Genomic DNA, 20,951 nt, shown 5'->3' on the forward strand with positions numbered 1-20,951 from the left:
TAAATGATATCAATCAATACTTCACAGAGCAAAACTGCAGACCTCCATTTAGGTCAACCTAGTCTCATAGAATACTATAACAAAATTTTTGCAAACTGACTTGAACCTGCCACATTTTACATTTCGTCACCAAATCAAGGTGACATGAACACTAGAGGCGCTACAACAACTGTGCGTTTTATTCACTTTCACACAAATCATGCCATCAACGGCTGATATATGACTTTATAAACACGTATGTTTTAACACTTTTACTCACACATTTACTCATATTTTGTTATGAAATATAAACACTTTTACTATCACGCATCATTTGAAAATGATACATTTTAATGCTTGTATTACAGACCCACCTACATTTACACACTTATTCCAATGTGATTACCTTCTTCGATAGCTCACCTGAGAGAGAGATGGACTTTGGACTATGTTTGGTTTAGGTGTTGTTTTAGAGTAAGGATGTCTGTTTTGTTCACCTCTCATTTGATTTTAAAACTCTATTGGTTAGGTTTAGTTTCAAGTTTTAGGTTAGAGAGGTATGTTTTACACATTTAAACCTCCATCTAATATTCACCTTAAAAACCTCGTCTGATTGCGACACCATTTCACGTTTGGCGCCCCCTGCTGGATATTTCACTGGGGAAACTGCAGCCAAATGTGTAAAGGCCAAAGTGTACTTGGTTGTCTGTGTTGCTAATTGGTTCAGTATGCATGATGCAAATTTTGTCATCAGCACAGTCTGCACGGACTGTCCGCGCACAGCCCAGATTTTCTCAACACGGTGCCAGTCCTTGTATGTGCACATTGTCAGCGCAAGCGCCTGTTGTTGACTGTACTAAAAAAGAGTTGTGCGCATGCGTTGAAAATGCGTCGCGCATGCGTTCATATTCGTTTGTGGTCAAAAGAATCTGATCCAGAACATTTAGCAAAAATGTTGCCACCCTCACGTAATGTTCATGAGACCAGGCTGATTTGGGTTTATTTTTCTCCATTACCTTACATCTTATGGAGTTTTGGTTTCCTTACCACAGTCACATTTGACTTGCTTACTGTGGGCCTAAAGATAAATAGCCTAATTATGAGGCATGATTTTCAATCACGTTATTCATTTAAACCACACAATGAGAACTTTAAGACATTACAGACAATACAGCATAATTTTCTATGAAGCTGCTCTGAAACAGTGTGCATTGTAAAAAGCCCTATTCAAAAAAAAATTTGACTTTTGGCTGAGATCAATATATTCCCAATTAATTTTTGAAATACACATATAATACAGAGTGAAAGAAAGTATGTGTGTCCTCTAAAGATTATCCTATTCTGTGTCTGAAATCACAGAACAGAAGTGTATTTTTTTAATTCTTCGTGACATTAACAAATAGTATGTGCTTTGTTTTACCCATAATATACTCAACAACTCAAGTACACAACATATGTAATCTACCCTAGTCTCATCTGTAAAACTTAAAACAATAGCTAAATAAATAAATAGTACTAAACTTCCACAAGGCTCCTTTACTATTTCTGAAATGATTAATGGCAAACGCCAATGGTTTTCATCATTGGTCAAATAGTTAATTGAGATGTGGCACGTTTCAAAAATGTGACCACGAATGAGACTTGTGAAATGGGTCCTGTAGATTACCAGTAAATAACCATTTCAATTTTGACACAAAGTTGTTATCTGGACAAGAGCTGCATGAATATTTTTCAAAAATTCTTCTTTCCTGTTTTCCGCAGGGAAAAAAGCACTGACAAGAGGGTGAGTAAATAATGAATAATTTTCCTTTTTGGCCTGCACTATTTCTTTGGGGAGTTACTCAGTGTTGTTACTGTATGTGTGGAGGAGTAGAGCGAATCGTACGTCATTATTGTGAAAGGGCTGAGTTCCCAACTTTCCATGTATGGGAATTCAATTCTGTAACACTGGGTTTTTTTCATGGTTTTCTGAATGAAGAATAGACCTCTAGGTTTTGTCAATGGTGAAAAATAGGGACTCATTCACAGCTTTATCAGCACGAAAGAGGGATGTATAGGGATGGGGAATGCTGTCATCTCATTTGGATATCTTTGAACAGTTAGAGCTTTAATAAAGTGAAGGAAAATCTTTGGGCTAGACTGATTCATCACACTCTCTGTCTCTTCCGCTTATGCAAACGCACACCCATCAACTATAAACACATCTCCCACACACGCTTAAGAAGTGTAAATCCAGATAAGATTGTTACCGTCTACAAAGTTTGACTTTCTCACATACACAGAACTGTACACATAAAGCTCCCTAATGTCTGGTAAGGTGTCATATCGAGACACTGTGTGCAGGGGTCAGACGGATGGATCGAGTGCTCATTTAATAATTTTCCCTTATCAGTGCACAATATTGAAAATGAAAAGTAAACAGTTGTTGCGGAAGTTGTCAGTGGACAGACCCCAGTGGCTATTGAAAAGAGAGTGAATCAACACAACATCACATCAGAGTGGTCTACTTTGCATTGCGGTAAGTTGCCTCTTTGTCGTTTGAATAGATTACAGTAGAGCTACTTTTAAGTGTACTCCAGATGGCAGTGGTAAAAGAGTTCCAATATTCACTTTTTGATGTTTGTGTAACTTTTTTTCTTCTTTCTTCACTGTTCTAATCATAGACATAAAAAGTGACTACCATACAACCCGACTTTCTGTATACTGTATCCAGTAATAACTGTTATTTCTGGGTTTCAGTCTACCATCACCAGCCCCAGATGGAATTTTATTCTTTTGTATTCTGTTCTGATTTTGTGTGACAGTCTGCAGAATTCTGTGGGATGCCATGGATTAAAACTGGGTAAAATTTGTTTAACAAAGCTGATAGTTCTCCACTTATTGGTAGCATCATAAAACATCATAAAAGTAACCAAAATATTTATGTAAGGAGTAGGGGATATGTAGAACCATTAAAGAGCGCACCAGTCTGGTTTCGGAAGTAAAAATACCATTCATTTTTTCCAAAGGGGAATTGTTCATTTTTTTCAATTTTCATTTTCTTTTTTCCCAATTTGGAATGCCCAATTTCCAATGTGCTTTTAAGTCCTCGTGGTCACATAGTGATTCGCCTCAGTCCAGGTGGCAGAGGACAAATCCCAGTTGCCTTTAAGTCTGAGACCACCAACCTGCGCATCTTATCACATGTCTTGTTGAGTGCGTTGCCACAGAAACATAGTGCATGTGGAGGCTTCACGCCATCCATCACAGCAACCACGCTCAACACGCGCCCCACCGAGAACGAACCACATTATGGCAATCATGAGGAGGTTACCCCATGTGACTCTACCCTCCCTAGCAACCGGGCCAATTTGGATGCTTAGGAGACCTGGCTGGAGTCACTCAGCACGCCCTGGGATTCAAACTAGCGAACTAACAAACTCCAGGGGTGGTAGCCAGCGTCTTTACCACTGAGCTACCCAGGCCTCAGGGGAATTGATTTTTAAATAATACAGATTGACACACCTACCGTGAGCTCCAAGGTTGTTAATCGATGGTGTATACTTCTCTTGAAGCCATCATTAAAAAACAAAAATGTTAATAGCGTAATTCCTGGTGGAGAACTACACTACCCATGATCCTGAGGGGGCAAATCCACCAATCAGAAAACTGCGGCAAACAAAGTGCGGCAAAAGAACTCTGCAGCGACCGCCCACTCCCATAACACACTCTCCCAACACTCCTACTTGTGTATATCTGAATATTTTAAAATTTTATATTTTTTCCATCGTGTTTAACTTGATTGTCATTCACAATGCTTAATGGGATTGAAGATGTTAAGTACACTGTCTTGTTCCTTTGTCTTTTTGTCTGATTTTCAAATACTCTTTTGCTTCAAATCAAAGTTTGTGATGTAGTAATTCACCTCGGAGCTGGTTGGTTTGGTTCATGGATTAAAACTCTTTTAAGAAGTACTTTATGAAATCCCTATGGAAAAAATTAATAGGAAAAATACTTATTTAAGGATATTGAAGGGGAAATATGTTTCTTTCTGTAATATCTTTTCCAGTTGAACTTTTTCTTTTAGCTTTATTTTACTACAAAAAGCGGTTCGATCAGCTGCATGAGTTAACAATGTAACAAAAACAACAATGTAGTATTTTATAACGATGCACTTGTTGGAAAAACATCTTGTTACTGTTATGCTACTGAAAAATGTAGCAAGTTAGTTATTAAGTTATGTATATTCTTTTAGGCCACGTCCACACTAATACATTTTTGTTTCAAAACGTATTAATTTAGTTACGTTAACACTTATCATCCACACTGAACTGCGTTTTCTTCCATTTCTCCATTACTGCATACTTTGGGAAAAGATGGTGTTAGCAAACGTAAAATGCAGTTTTCAAACGAAAATGTGTGAATGTGGCCTTAGGCCATGTCCACACTAATAAGCTTTCATTTGAAAACTGATTTATTTTGCTATGCTAATGCCAAGGTCTTTGGTTCGATTCCCAGGGAGCAACCGTATTGATAAAATGTATAACTTGAATGCACTGTAAATGCCTAAATTTAATCACTTTTGTGAATGTGATTTTCAGAACTGAAACGACTCTTGCCAGGCTTCTTTATCCCGATGACTGTATGGAACGGCACAACCATGCAGAAGTGTGATTTTCACTTGTGTCTTTCTGTCTACATCATCACCTTCATCACCGGCTTCCCAGCCAACATCCTGGCCTTCTACACATTCAGCCGCAAGGTTTGGAAGAAGCCGACCCCCATCGACATCCTCCTCCTCAACCTCACCATCTCAGACCTGCTCTTCCTCATCTTCTTACCCTTTAAGATGCAAGAAGTGGCCAATAATATGATCTGGAGTATAACATACGACCTGTGTCCACTGTCTGGCTTTGTGTTCTACATGACTATCTACAACAGCACCTTCTTCCTGACTGCGGTAAGCGTGGAGCGCTACCTTGGAGTGGCCTTCCCCATCCAACACTCCTTGAGGAGAAGACCAATTTACGCCGTGCTGGCCAGCATCTTCATTTGGATGTTTTCGGTTCTCCACCTGAGCATCGTGTACATCATGCCCTACTACAACCCATCTGGAATGGCACCTGTACAACGGAACATCTGCTATGATGAATTCTCCGATGCTCAGCTTGAGATACTCCTACCTGTACGTCTGGAGCTATGTGTGGTTCTCTTCTGCGTTCCTTTTCTTATTTGCAGCTTCTGCTACATAAACTTCATTCGCATACTCTTGAGGCTGCCAAATATTGGCCGGCGGAGGAGGTTGAGGGCAATTGGTCTGGCTTTGGGCACACTTTTGGTGTTTGCACTTTGTTTTGGACCCTATAATGTCTCCCATGTGGTTGGCTTCGTTACCAAGCAAAGCCCAAGGTGGAGGGACAAAGCCCTGCTTCTCAGCACGTTCAATGCCTGCTTGGACCCGCTTATTTTTTACTTCACTTCAGCAGCGGTGAGGAATGCCCTGGGCACAATGGCAAGGGGCATTTGGAGCAGATGTTGGTGCCACTGGAGTTTTAAAAAGGAACCTCCTGAAACAGAGAAAAGCAGCCTTCCAAAACCACAAGAGACAAACGCCCTTTGACAAACAATGCTAAGAGGCACTGAAATGCACAGAACGGGGGCTACAGGGGTGCAAGGTGCCCTTTTAAGCGGAGGTGCCTTTAAGAGTGCGGAGATTTAAGCGTAGGTGTCTTTACTACAGCACAACCCCCCACCCCCCACACTCAACAACTATTGATGGCAGATTTCTCCTCACACTCTGTCCATGTCCATTTGCCCCTGCCCCTGCTGTCTGTGCACGTCACTGCAAGGTGTTGTATTTTTACACAAATGCATGATTTATTGCAGCTAAATAAACATTGTTATACTTCATGCAGAGATGAAGAAGAGGGCATGGAATGTCAAAACAACACAACTCACGTGGCAAGTATTATCTTAGTACGAAAAGGAAAACATTGCAGCGAAACTTGTGTGTACATACAGAGACTGTATTGGGTGTCGGCAAACAGAGGATAAACTTCGTTTGATTGCTTTTGAACGTGGAGTGCTCATCAGCCCGAATTAAAACCGAAGTCAGAGCTCATTGCATGCAGATTCTAAATAACAAACTTGTACCCATCGCTCAATACAAACAGAGGGGAGTATGAGGGCTTCGATCACTGGGTGACAGTAAAGGAGCCACATTCAACTGCACTATAAGGGTCAACAGAAGCACCATATGGTTTTCAAATCTGAGATAAATAGTTGGCCGGGAATTGACAGTGTGGTTGCCTTTCGGTTTGTGTACAGCACATGTAAGACTGCAAGATCAAAATATATTATTTCTTCATTTTCAGAGTAAAGGAAGTGATGAAACATCAGTACACCACAGACATTGACGATGATGGAAATAATGTCGAAAAAAAGACAAAGAGCTCTGTACAATTAGGTCAGATTTGTGTGCAACTTTTTTGGTTAAAAGGCTTTCTCCTATCAAAGCATAATTTGCAGAGACACCTATTGTATTAGTAAGCCATTCGTAGGTTCCCATGAAAAGTGCAAACATAGCAACATTGGCTAAACCAATGGTGAGTTTGAGACCTAAGGCAGACGGAGTATTTGGACTACAGTATTTGTTCGGCTTCACTTTTAAATGCATTATTTGTATGAATGTGTAAATAAAATGTAAATGAATATGCATTATTACTGAACATTGATGAAAACCATGTTTTTCAAAGATTTATAAGATACCGTAAGTGTCATTATATAACATGTAGTGTATAATATAATAATGATAGAGGACAGTACAATAGGTTTGTTATTTGTATCATTATGGTGTCTTTCTTATTCCTGGATTATGTCATAAAAGGTTTATAGCATATTTCCTCCACGTTCATTATAACTATTAACTGTCTCTATGTTATAAACCTGACAAATATTTACAAAGGGTTATTGTTTTTAACAACTTAGCCAGGAAGGTGTGTATGAACAGGATATACATCAACGTGCACGTGTAGATAAGATGTTTGGATTCATTCCTTATAGTACATCGTTCAGGAAACTTGTTGATATAAAGGGTTATTGCAACAGTTTGAGGACCAATCCTGTTATCATAAAGACTACGGTGGAAGGAAGTTTGACTCATGATCACATAAACAGAAGTGGTCAGATTTGGGTTTTGGGTGTTTCTTCAACTATAATGCTATTTTAATGTTCCATGTTAACTTTTTTTTTTTTTTTTTACCCTTTTCCCAGACCCTGATTTCCATCTTAAAATGTGAAAATCCATCATAAAAATGTTACATTTTTAAAATGACGATAATCTAAACAAATAAACAAACATTTTCAATACATTTCAGTTTACAAACATTTCAATATTTACTGTGAAATCGATCTTTTGCCTTTTTTTTAAATTATTTTTTTTCATTATTAATCCATCACATATGTCATTATTTCCATCACAATCAAAAACTTTTGCCACCAGTTTTTTTTTTTTCTTTCAATAGTTAGTGTTCTTGTTTATCAAGGAGACAACAATGTAAGTGAAGAGCATGCTTATTTAGGATAAATGCTGTCACGATTATCACGATTTGCCTGATGATTAATTGTCAAACAAATAATTGTGATTATAACAATTAACTGTCTCTTTTAGGGCTTTCATGATTAATTGTAATATTTCTTTAGGTGCATGTGTACTTCCTTCATACACCTTAAGAAGTCATTTTTACATATTTAACCTCAAATATGTAAATCAAATAATAAAATAGGAATATATGATTTCCTTTTAAGGCTTTAAAAACTTATGAATGACATGTTAAATGTCAGTTTTTACATTTACACTTTTGTTTTAAATTTTATATATATATATATATATATATATATATATATATATATATATATATATATATATATATACAGGTGCATCTCAATAAATTAGAATGTCGTAGAAAAGTTCATTTATTTCAGTAATTCAACTCAAATTGTGAAACTCGTGTATTAAATAAATTCAATGCACACAGACTGAAGTAGTTTAAGTCTTTGGTTCTTTTAATTGTGATGATTTTGGCTCACATTTAACAAAAACCCACCAATTCACTATCTCAACAAATTAGAATACATCATAAGACCAATAAAAAAAACATTTTTAGTGAATTGTTGGCCTTCTGGAAAGTATGTTCATGTACTGTATATGTACTTAATACTTGGTAGGGGCTCCTTTTGCTTTAATTACTGCCTCAATTCGGCGTGGGATGGAGGTGATCAGTTTGTGGCACTGCTGAGGTGGTATGGAAGCCCAGGTTTCTTTGACAGTGGCCTTCAGCTCATCTGCATTTTTTGGTCTCTCGTTTCTCATTTTCCTCTTGACAATACCCCATAGATTCTCTATGGGGTTCAGGTCTGGTGAGTTTGCTGGCCAGTCAAGCACACCAACACCATGGTCATTTAACCAACTTTTGGTGCTTTTGGTAGTGTGGGCATGTGCCAAATCCTTCTGGAAAATGAAATCAGCATCTTTAAAAAGCTGGTCAGCAGAAGGAAGCATGAAGTGCTCCAAAATTTCTTGGTAAATGGGTGCAGTGACTTTGGTTTTCAAAAAACACAATGGACCAACACCAGCAGATGACATTGCACCCCAAATCATCACAGACTGTGGAAACTTAACAGTGGACTTCAAGCAACTTGGGCTATGAGCTTCTCCACCCTTCCTCCAGACTCTAGGACCTTGGTTTCCAAATGAAATACAAAACTTGCTCTCATCTGAAAAGAGGACTTTGGACCACTGGGCAACAGTCCAGTTCTTCTTCTCCTTAGCCCAGGTAAGACGCCTCTGACGTTATCTGTGGTTCAGGAGTGGCTTAACAAGAGGAATACGACAGCTGTAGCCAAATTCCATGACACGTCTGTGTGTGGTGGCTCTTGATGCCTTGACCCCAGCCTCAGTCCATTCCTTGTGAAGTTCACCCAAATTCTTGAATCGATTTTGCTTGACAATCCTCATAAGGCTGCGGTTCTCTCGGTTGGTTGTGCATCTTTTTCTTCCACAATTTTCATTCCACTCAACTTTCTGTTAACATGCTTGGATACAGCACTCTGTGAACAGCCAGCTTCTTTGGCAATGAATGTTTGTGGCTTACCCTCCTTGTGAAGGGTGTCAATGATTGTCTTCTGGACAACTGTCAGATCAGCAGTCTTCCCCATGATTGTGTAGCCTAGTGAACCAAACTGAGAGACCATTTTGAAGGCTCAGGAAACCTTTGCAGGTGTTTTGAGTTGATTAGCTGATTGGCATGTCACCATATTCTAATTTTTTGAGATAGTGAATTGGTGGGTTTTTGTTAAATGTGAGCCAAAATCATCACAATTAAAAGAACCAAAGACTTAAACTGCTTCAGTCTGTGTGCACTGAATTTATTTAATACACGAGTTTCACAATTTGAGTTGAATTACTGAAATAAATGAACTTTTCCACGACATTCTAATTTATTGAGATGCACCTGTATATATACACTGAATATATATATATATATATATATATATATATATATAACTATATAACTATATATAACTATAACTATATATATAATTATAAAAAAATATTCTATATGTATATTATATTATGCAATAGTAAAATATTCCTGTCCTAAGTTATTTACTTTTACATGTTATTTTAATGCTCTTTGATTAAACCCATAAGCCCTTATTTCTAAAGAAGCAAAAACTTTGAGAATTCCTTTTATAATTTTATCACTCCACAGAAATAGAGGAAGTGTGCATTAACACTGTCTGTGTGTATATACCTACTATGACTAGGTATATCTGGCTTTACAAATATAGTTTAAAGTGAGGCCGGAAAACTTTGCGTTCACTATCAAAATGTATATTTGTTTGATGCAAACCTCTGCAGTTCTTCACATGCTGTTTCGGACAGGAGCTGCTCTGGTTGACATCCACGGTGCGGCTCAGTGACTCTCGGAGTTCAACTGAATGAACACAAATGCACTGTTCATGGCGTTTATTTGTTAAAATTTCCTTATTTGGGCATTACAATGTGATTGGAATTTGAAGTGCACAATAATTGTGGTAGATCAAATAACTGCGGTCAGACGATTATTTATAATCATGCCAGGCCTACCCATGAAATTAGACTAAGCAAAATAAAGCAGCCTCTTTTTGTGTTCCACAGAAGAAAGAAAGCCCTACGGGTTTAGAACATGATGGTGATTAATGATGCACCAAGTTTTAAACACTTCATTTCAAAGACAAACAACATTTTTCTATGTGTGTATGTCTGACTTAATGGAACTTGCCATGCCTTTTGTTCTTCTCTATCCACCTTTTTCCTGAATGCGGAAGTCTTACACGATAGGACTGTTTTCAATTTCTGGTCTTCAGTGTTTTTACTCACATCGGTGTATTCTTAGTGGGTAATGTAATGTTTAAAGGTGCACTCAGTCATTTTACTCAAAAGTTTTACTCCCAAAAAAAGGAATTGTAATTTTGAAACATATATATAAAATCATGAGCACTCACATGAGACAAGGACTCTAGTCATATCAATAACCTTATAAAAGCTGTTTTATTCTACATGGGGCAGGGGCGCCCTCATGGGGGCTGCCATTTTAGAATCACACGTCCAGCTGAATACTACTCGCTTAATCTCAGTAACCGTCTTGTTATTGGACACTTTTACTCTTGGATTAGATTAATCATGTCTGATAATGAAAAGAGAATTTCTAAAATGGCATCTGTAATTAAAAACGATTGATTTTGAATGAAGCTGCATCCACACCACCAGGTGTCACTGTAAATCCAAGATGACAACTTTGAGTTGTTATGACTGCCAACAACTGCACAAGTTGAGCCGGAAATTAATTTTTACTCCAAAAAACTTTAATGGTTGTTGTCAGTGCTGGGTAGTAACTGATTACATGTAATCTGGATTACATAATCAGATTATGAAAATCAAGTACTTGTAATTGGATTAAATTACATTTTAAAATTAATCTTACTTCAGTTACTTTCTTATGGATTACATGATTACATGTTTATTAGGTAACTGCAGTAAATTGTTATTACATGGAATTTTTTCTCTTTTATTTAAATCTTTTACATTTTTCCACTCAGTCTGACTACGTTAAACAATATGTTCAGTAACTATTCGAGTGTTTTCGGAAGAGAGGGAGAGGGGGAGGGTTGTCAATTTACATACAGACCTGATACTTGTCATTAGCCAGGTGAAGATGGAGTGGTCTAAATCAGCGTTTGACCAATGGATGTACCGAGATAATTTCACTTTTAAGGCGACACGGAAAAAAACATCAATGTGCAACATAAAGTCTGCCTTCCAAAGTTTAATATCCTGTCAGCTGCCAAGGATTCAATGTCAAAGAAGCATTCAAAGATATGTTTGCATGTTTTCTAAACTTTCTTAACTCAATTCCTGACAAACACATTTTAGGTATTATTTGAATTATCACTCTGTGTGTAATTTAACCATGTGTCACTGAGTGTTTGGAAGGGTTTTGACTATCAAAATGCCCAAATACACATCATTTCATATTCACAAAGTAATTCAATTGCATTAGCAGCGTAAAAATAGTTTTAGTTTCGTGAATTGCTTTTGTACTTGGCTTCAAAATGCACTTTTGCTTTAGCGATAACTTTGAGGTTGTTTTTGTGACGTTGATTCCCAAATATAACTGGTCTGATCTCTTACCACACATGGATGCCGTTTGTAAAATGGCGAAATTGCATGACCACGTTCGTGTAACATGCCCCGGGAACTTGTCCATATTTCTAGAAACTTCCATAAGAAATGCAAGTAACATCAAATAAAAGAGTTGTGTTGGAAGTAATCCAAAAGTAATTGGATTAAATTACCCCAAAAATGTAATCTGCAAGATTACAGTACTGATTGCAATTTCTGTCATGTAATTTGTAATCAGTACCTGAAGTAATCTGCACAGCACTGGTTGTTGTTTTCCGTCTGGATTGCTCGTTTGTTAGTTTTTACATTGCGTCTCAAGACCAGAAACTAAAAACAGGCAATTAGAATCATCATTGCGCCACCCAGTGGTTGCTCAGGAAAACTGTGGATGCACCAGTGTGAGTATACAGTTCAAGACAGATGTAAAATTCTTATTATTTCAACATTACAAAAAAGTCTTAACACTGTCAGCTTTATGTCAGTATCTAACCACTATTTCATATGATTCGCATTTTCTTAAAACGACTGTTAGCACACGTATTATCATTGCAGTTTGGCCCATTTGTAGTAGTACATAAAAACCTCAGCCCTGATATGACTCCAGCTTTGAGAATATTCAGGCAGCCAAACACATCATTGGGAATTGCTTCTAAAAAATTAAAGAGTGAAGGTTTGCCAGGAGCTAGAAAGATGAATCATATGCATATCCTTCTGAAGAATTAGAACATTAGTGACAAGCAGCTTAAGTTTATTTTTTAACAAAATCCTTGATCCTTTCAGTTTGATCAGTTTGAACAGTTTGAGTGGCACATTTCAGATTGTTTTGTGATTCCATCACAATAAACGGCTATCTAAATGCATTTCCTGACTATGGCTTTCTCTTTCACTGAGGCAGTGATGCCGATGTTTTTACTGACCCTAGTGTGTGTATCTGGAATATGCTGTTCACTGACATACCTCAATAAGAAATGAGCAATGTCTAAGAACTCTATGTTTGAGTCAAGCTGTGTCTGATGTCTGCAAGATAAAAGCTCATGACACACAACAGGTTCCACTCACCAGTCTTTGGATTAGATGAGCCCGTTGGAGAGAACAGGGAAGTAGTTGGGGGTTGGAATGATATGAGTCACTGTGATAGCTTGTGTTAACCCCCGTTACCCCGCTGGCTCATAAATTAAAGTAGCTGAACTAAGACTTAGTCAAGCTACTCTTTTGAAACAGTTAGCTATTCTACATGGAAACTATTTAAGGAAGGAAATAGTTTTCAATTTGAAACTTTAAAGAAGTTCTGACTACAGAGTTAAATATCATCTTATTAAGCTAGTTAGATGGACTATAATGAGCTACGCTATAGTACTGTATTTGTGAACATTCAGGCCAAAGCTGTGGGAGGTGTTTATAGGGTCATTTAAATTAAACAATTTTTTTTAAATTAATTAAATTTATTTATCACACATTTGCACATATACAGTGAAATTCTTTTTTCCACATATCCCAGCTAAGCTGGGGTTAGAGTGCAAGGTCAGCCATGATACAGCACCCCTGGAGCAGATAGGGTCAAGGGCCTTGCTCAAGGGCCCAACAGTGGCATCTTGGTATTGCTGGGGCTTGAACCCCTGACCTTCTAATCAGGAACCCAGTGCCTTAACTGCTGAGCCACCACTGCCCCTTTTTAATGTTTTACATGTAGTCTTTGAGAACACTCAAGACTACATGTAAAACATTAAACACTATGACATTAAAATCTGTTATCAATTAATTCATGCCTCATTCTATGAGTGCAACTTACACAAGATCAGCAAAAGATGCTGTATTAACTAATCAATGATGATTGAAAGTAATATACAGTGCATCCGGAAAGTATTCACAGCATTTCACTTTTTCCACATTTTGTTATGTTACAGCCTTATTCCAAAATGGATTAAATTCATTATTTTCCTCAAAATTCTACAAACAATACCCCATAATGACAATGTGAAGGAAGTTTGTTTGAAATCTTTGCAAATTTATTAAAAATAAAAAACGAAACAAATCACATGTACGTAAGTATTCACAGCCTTTGCCATGACACTCAAAATTGAGCTCAGGTGCATCCTGTTTCCACTGATCATCCTTGAGATGTTTCTACAACTTGATTGGAGTCCACCTGTGGTAAATTCAGTTGATTGGACATGATTTGGAAAGGCACACACCTGTCTATATAAGGTCCCACAGTTAACAGTGCATGTCAGAGCACAAGCCAAGCCATGAAGTCCAAGGAATTGTCTGTAGACCTCCGAGACAGGATTGTATTGAGGCACAGATCTGGGGAAGGGTACAAAACAATTTCTGCAGCACTGAAGGTCCCAATGAGCACAGTGGCCTCCATCATCCGTAAATGGAAGAAGTTTGGAACCACCAGGACTCTTCCTAGAGCTGGCCGCCCGGCCAAACTGAGCGATCGGGAGAGAAGGGCCTTAGTCAGGGAGGTGACCAAGAACCCGATGGTCACTCTTACAGAGCTCCAGCATTTCTCTGTGGAGAGAGGAGAACCTTCCAGAAGAACAACCATCTCTGCAGCACTCCACCAATCAGGCCTGTATGGTAGAGTGGCCAGACGGAAGCCAATCCTCAGTAAAAGGCACATGACAGCCCGCCTGGAGTTTGCCAAAAGGCACCTGAAGGACTCTCAGACCATGAGAAACAAAGATTGAACTCTTTGGCCTGAATGGCAAGCGTCATGTCTGGAGGAAACCAGGCACCGCTCATCACCTGGCCAATACCATCCCTACAGTGAAGCATGGTGGTGGCAGCATCATGCTGTGGGGATGTTTTTCAGCAGCAGGAACTGGGAGACTAGTCAGGATTGGGGAAAGATGAATGCAGCAATGTACAGCGACATCCTTGATGAAAACCTGCTCCAGAGCGCTCTGGACCTCAGACTGGGGCGAAGGTTCATCTTCCAACAGGACAACGACCCTGAGCACACAGCCAAGATAACAAAGGAGTGGCTCCGGGACAACTCTGTGAATGTCCTTGAATGGCCCAGCCAGAGCCCAGACTTGAACCCAATTGAACATCTCTGGAGAGATCTGAAAATGGCTGTGCACCGACACTCCCCATCCAACCCGATGGAGCTTGAGAGGTCCTGCAAAGAAGAATGGGAGAAACTGCCCAAAAATAGGTGTGCCAAGCTTGTAGCATCATACTCAAAAGACTTGAGGCTGTAATTGGTGCCAAAGGTGCTTCAACAAAGTACTGAGCAAAGGCTGTGAATACTTATGTACATGTTTTTTTTTTTTTCGTTTTTTTTTTTTTTTATAAAATTGCAAAGATTTCAAAACAAACTTTTTTCACGGTGTCATTATGGGGTATTGTTTGTAGAATTTGGAGGAAAATAATGAATTTAATCCATTTTGGAATAAGGCTGTAACATAACAAAATGTGGAAAAAGTGAAGCGCTGTGAATACTTTCAGGATGTACTGTATATGCAGTAGATAATGTGTATTGTGTAATGTTTACATTCTGCATTCAAGGTGCTAATGCAGATGTGTGAATGGCTTTCGGCTACAGACAGTATATGAGTCAAGCAGCACATAAAACAACAGAGTGAATGGGCATTTAAGAGTATTTGAGTAGATTTGATTAATTTTGTAGACTAATTAAACAAACAAACATAAAATCGCATGACATGATCTTCGAAAATGTCTCTATGTGAACAGATGCAGTTACGTTTGTACCAGCTCACTAATAACTCTGCATGCTGGTGTATTTATGTTGACTGATCTTAAATGACTGAACAGGAATTAGCTATTGGCCTCAAAGTAGATGAAGCTCCAGGTCACACCTACCGAAGACCGTATTATTTATTGATTCACCTAAATGATTCAGAGTTCCCAATGCTACAAATGTGAGTGGACCATTTGTAAGCATGTTTCTCTAGCCCAGAAGTGTCTATGTCTATTTTTCCTAATAGGTAGGTCAGTGGAAAGTGACATTAATTATGAAAATTATTTTGAATAGAAAGTGTGATATCAGGATATGACATAATCCATGCTTGAATCTGCATCATGTCAATTGCAAATGAGCTGCGTCACAGATCTTACGGTAAATTTCTATTGCATAACCAACATTCGTGGGTTTCTGAGTCACTCTGATTTAGTAATCAGTTTCTATTAGCATCAGTCTTGTCATTCAGGAAAATACAAGCTGGTATTTCTGTTGAGCATGGCTGTGGTTTCATTTCCCCTCTTGGGTCAAATTAGATTATTTTGTGGTCTTATCCCCGGTTTCTAACGTTCAAATTAAAGAACTAAAAGCAAAAAAGTTGTTTTTGATAATGGACCCACTGAGGTTCACTATTTCTATTCGTGCAAAATGCATTTAATGTACTCTGTCTATCCATTGTAAATTTTTGCTGGTCAGAAAAAAAGTGCAAGACACATTGCTCCCATTATCATCAATGAAGCTGTGTACACTGACTGGAAGTGCCTAATGCGATGACCCATTTTTATTTTTGTCCTGATTTGTTTGCACAGCTACTCCTTCCATATTATTTCCCCATCTAGGCAAAACCAAAATATTTACAAGATATATAATGTTTTGTTTTTTTTTTTACTTTTGACTGTTACATCAAAGCCAGGTCATGATGTTTCTGGCCTCTGGCCTAATTTTAAATTGTGATTTAGAACAGTATTATTTGGCACAAAGACAATGAAGAGACTCAGTGAATGAGCAGGGACTCGAGTGAATCATTTATTTATTTCAACTAGATGAAACTGATTCACTAAAATGAATTGGACTTCACAACGGTAAATATAAGAGACTCAATGAAACGCATGCTATAACAGGTTCATTTATACGAACTGTCTGAACAAACCGATTTGCTTAAGTAATTAGGACTTCCCAATGCTATGAATATGGTAAAATAAAATATAGTAAAGTAAAAAAAAAAAAAATAATAAAAAAAAAAAAAACATGAGAATGCAGTATTTTGTGGAACAAATACAAGTCTTAAGAAGATCTTATTGCTGGTGACATGAAACATTTAGGATGACAAGTTACATGAACCTCCTGAGACCCCCACGTGACTGCTGTGTGCATTTTCCATTTCCCTTTTTGATTTGTAACTAGTAGATCCTTAGAAACAAGCAAAACCAGCAAATAAATAAATAAATAAATAAATAATTCTAGAGCAAATATTTTTCCTAAAAATGTATGTCCACATATGTGGACAGCAGGACTAAGTTGTGAAATTGTAAATAATTTCAAGCTATAGAAAGTCTGATTTTTTTCATCAAATACTTCCAGGAGTGTTGGTTATTCGTGTTTTTGAGACATGATATACATTACAGCTGATTTTCTATAAAGCTGAATAAATAATTCTGATTAAAAGTAATGGTCAGCATCATCAAATCACTGCCAACCATGATGGCAGTCACCTTCAGCTTGCTTACTGGGGTTCTAAATACAGTTATTATTTACTTATTTATTTAATGATTTATTTTCAGACAATTTACAATCATATTTTTATCAAACTGCACAATGATATCTCTAAGACACTACAGATATTACAGCTTCATTTTCTGTTAATGTATAATTTTATGTAAAGCTGCTTTGAAACACTGTGTGTAAAGTGCTATACAAATAAAAATGACTTGAGTAAAGCCCCAAATCGTTGATTTAAATCACAAATCTTGTGAGATTAATTACACGAAAAATAACGAGGACGCTATGAGGATGGCTTAGGTGAGTGAGCATGTTTTTTTTCTCGACTCACTTTGCTGAGTGTTCAATACAATATGACAAAGGTAGCTTTTTGTGAGGCCACGCCAAGTTGCTTGTTACTCGACAAGCTGAACTACTGTCACATGAATAATGGTTAAGTTAGTAGTGTCACAACAACTTTGCATGGTCTAAACATTTATGTAGTTTAAACCTAGAAACTTATAAAACTGTCAAGTGCAACAATGAGTTTTAAAATGTAGAAAATTTTGCAGTTAACTTAAAAGTATATAGGCTCATTATAGAACCACCAGTAGCCCAGCTACAGTGCATATGAACTTTTCTATTAGACTATGTCTACACTAATCCGTTAAAGTTTGAAGTTTGACATTTAGGCAGAATAAAAGTAATCCATGCAACTCCAGTCGATCCAGTCGAAACTGTGGGCCCAATCGCGGCATCCTCCATCTCTCACAGTCCTGTCACTGTCAACGAGCCAGTTCCTGAAGCCTCATCTGTCCCAGAGCCAGCGCTTGAAGCCTCGACTGCCCCAGAACCAGCTCCTGAAGCTTCAGCCGTCCTAGTGCCAGCGTCCTCGGTCATAACGGCCACTCCCACAGCAGTGCTCCTGGCCGTCCAGAAGGGGAGGAGGAGAAGAGCTCCTGTTCCCCAGTCGCTGCCAGCACTCTCGGCCACGGAGGCTGTTCTGCAGTCACTGCCAGCACTCCTGGCCATGGAGACCGTTCCCCAGTCGCTACCAGCGCTCACAGCCATGGAGGCTGTTCCCCTGTTACTGCCAGTGCCTGTGACCATGGAGGTCGTTCCCCTTTCACCGCCTGTGCTCACAGCCACTGAGACTGTTCCCCTGTCCCTGCCAGTGCTCACGACCAAGGAGACCATTCCCCAGGCTTTGCCAGTGTTCACAGCCACTGAGGCCATTCCCCTGCCACGGCCAGTGCCCGAGCCTTCCACGGCTCCGCCCCCTGAGCTGTTCCTTCCTGAACCCTGTCCAGCAGCCGTCGCCCAGTCCTCTGACCCCTGTCCAATGGCCACCGCCCAGTACTCTGTCCCCTCTGCCCCTGCCCCCCAGACTGCCAGATCCCACCTTTGCCCTGAGGTCTCCTCCCAGGCCACCAGACCCCACTGAAGTGACCGAACCTCAGCAAAACATGAAGACAGCTCATGACACGAGCGTGCAGCACAAACCAAGCGCAAAGCACGTCTGCAGTCAGGGCAACAGCCTCTGAGGCTGTGAGCACAGGCAGTGACAGGGGAGTGACCTCCGTGGTCAAAGGCACTGGCAGGGGAATGAACTCCATGGCCATTGTCAGCGGCAGGTGAACGAACTCTTTGGCCATTTTCAGTGGCAGGGGAACGGCCTCCATGGCTGTGGGTTTTGGCAGCAGCAGGGGAACAGCCTCTGTGGCCTCCAGGTGGTCAGCAACGGGAACGACCTCCGCCTCCTGGTGGTCAGAAGTGATGGGCTCGGCCGATGGGCTGGGCTTCCTTCTTCGCTTCCTCCTTTGAGGTGTGGGGGAAATGGCTAAGGCATCCACCTTCATGTGGGGAGTGCCCTCATCCTTGAGTTGGGATGAGGATGGGAAGTCTCCCGAGGCACTGGCATTTAAGGGCTTGCCTGAATGCCTCAAGAAATGCACTCATCCTCACCCCGTTCTGGGACACAAGAACTAATAGGTTCATTCAGACCTGCCCAAAAAATATCAGTAAGGCAGGTCTGATTGTATCCCAGACCTGAGGAAAATGACAAAAGCTCTAGGGCATATACCCACACAGACTTGTCCTCCTGCCTTACCCCGCACAGCCTCTTGATGTGCTCTGTACGCTGGCGAACAGTTCGTAATGTCAGGATCAGAGAGGCTCAGGACCCAAATGCAGAATAAAAAAACAAAGGATTTATTAATATAACAAAAGGGCAAAGACAAACCAAACATAAAATAAACATAAACTACCCCGAAGGGGAAAAAGGGTATCCAGGCTGGGGTAGGGAAAACAGGGCACAGGACTGACCGGACCAGGCTGGGGATGAAACAGGACCAAATAAGAGGATCGACAAACAGGATCAACTGGAACCAACAAACACACAAGACTGACTGGAAAACAAGACGAACTGGCACTGGACAGCACACACGAAGAGGCTAAAATAGGAAATTGCAATCAAACAGGTTAACAGGGGACAGGTGAGGCAAATGAACTAATAAGCATGATGTATGTGATATGATGCAATACAGAAACAAAACCACGTGCTCTCACAAGACAACAAAACACTGAATGGCATGAGTGCACATTGCCAAGATAATAAGGCAATATACGCTCATGCCAACCAACAAACAAGATGAGAGAATGCGTAGCAATGCCAAAAAAGTAATGCCATGCATTCTCACACTAAACAAGGCGAGGCAAACGCCACACGATGCACGCAACAGGCGACAAAAACAAGACAGGACATCTGTGCGAGAGTTCGGCCACACACAAACCCGAAATCTCAGACCGAAGTGACCGAACCTCAGTACAACGTGAAGACAGCTCGCAACCTGGGCGCGCAGCGCAAAGCGAGCGCAATGCGCGTCTGCGGTCATGAGAGACAGACACAGAACATGGAGCATGAGTGTCCAGATCCTGACACAGACCGAAACTGAACCAGACAGGGAAGTCAGGATCCAGACACCATGCTCCGGACATGAAACACAAGACAGCTCGCGACCCAGGTGTGCAGCACATCGCGCAACGCGAGGCGCACCCGTGTTCGTGAAAGACAGACATAAACTATTGACACGAGTGCATGCCACCAAGATGAAATAAGTGCGATGTACTCACGTCAATAACAGACAGAACATGGAGCATGAGTGTCCGGATCCCGACACAGACCGAAATCGAACCAGACAGGAAGTCAGGATCCAGACAACATGCTCCAGACATGAAACAAGACAGACCGAAGAGCGCACGGTAGGGAATTCAACCGAAACTGCGCGCTCACACAAAGACAGACAGTGAAACACAACACAGACATGGGACGATGATGCCACGGTCCTGTCAGACCAAAACCCAAACTGACAGAGTGACAGGACCGTGACATAAAACAGCCTTTTCTAATGAAGAAAAAAAACTGTACTTACCAAGTGTCTCTTTGAGGCCTGTATACATCTAGTGTAAACAAAAGGCTTCTTTGAAATATTATTTTTTTTTATAGAGATTTTTAAGTAAATGAGAAAATGTATTTGAACAAATATTTTGAATGTAATCTAATAAACATTAAAGGGAACAGAATCGGGCAATTTATATGCTCATGCAATATTATTCTCAGCAGCTTCTTGGGAGAAAAAATTAGAGCACAGGAAGCACACAGCAGAAGCTGTAGAAGGCACATTTGAGAAATATGCTTGTACATAAAAAATAAAAAATAAAATAAAAAACTCACTACTTTGAAGGAGAGAAAGAGAAAAAATTATATTTAAAGAGAAAAAGACCAAAGTAGGTAAAAAACACAAGGACAGTGAAATGAACCTAAAATTCTACTTTGAAGAGCCACTTGTGGAAATATTACAT

The 20,951-nt window shown here is 39.6% G+C and overlaps 2 protein-coding genes across 2 annotated transcripts; both read left to right on the plus strand.

Moving 5' to 3' along the window:
• The first annotated feature begins 18 nt into the window (after positions 1-18).
• Positions 19-7,326, plus strand: LOC127453196 (free fatty acid receptor 2-like). Its single transcript, XM_051719431.1, has 2 exons — positions 19-2,497; positions 4,560-7,326. The coding sequence occupies exon 2, from the start codon at positions 4,595-4,597 to the stop codon at positions 5,576-5,578; it is 984 nt and encodes a 327-aa protein (XP_051575391.1). The 5' UTR covers positions 19-2,497; positions 4,560-4,594; the 3' UTR covers positions 5,579-7,326.
• On the plus strand, positions 4,595-5,578 carry LOC127453363 (free fatty acid receptor 2-like). The gene has a single exon (XM_051719693.1). The coding sequence runs from the start codon at positions 4,595-4,597 to the stop codon at positions 5,576-5,578; it is 984 nt and encodes a 327-aa protein (XP_051575653.1).
• Positions 7,327-20,951: the final 13,625 nt, after the last annotated feature.

Source organism: Myxocyprinus asiaticus, chromosome 15 (assembly GCF_019703515.2).
Source record: "Myxocyprinus asiaticus isolate MX2 ecotype Aquarium Trade chromosome 15, UBuf_Myxa_2, whole genome shotgun sequence".
Taxonomy (NCBI): Eukaryota; Metazoa; Chordata; class Actinopteri; order Cypriniformes; family Catostomidae; genus Myxocyprinus; species Myxocyprinus asiaticus.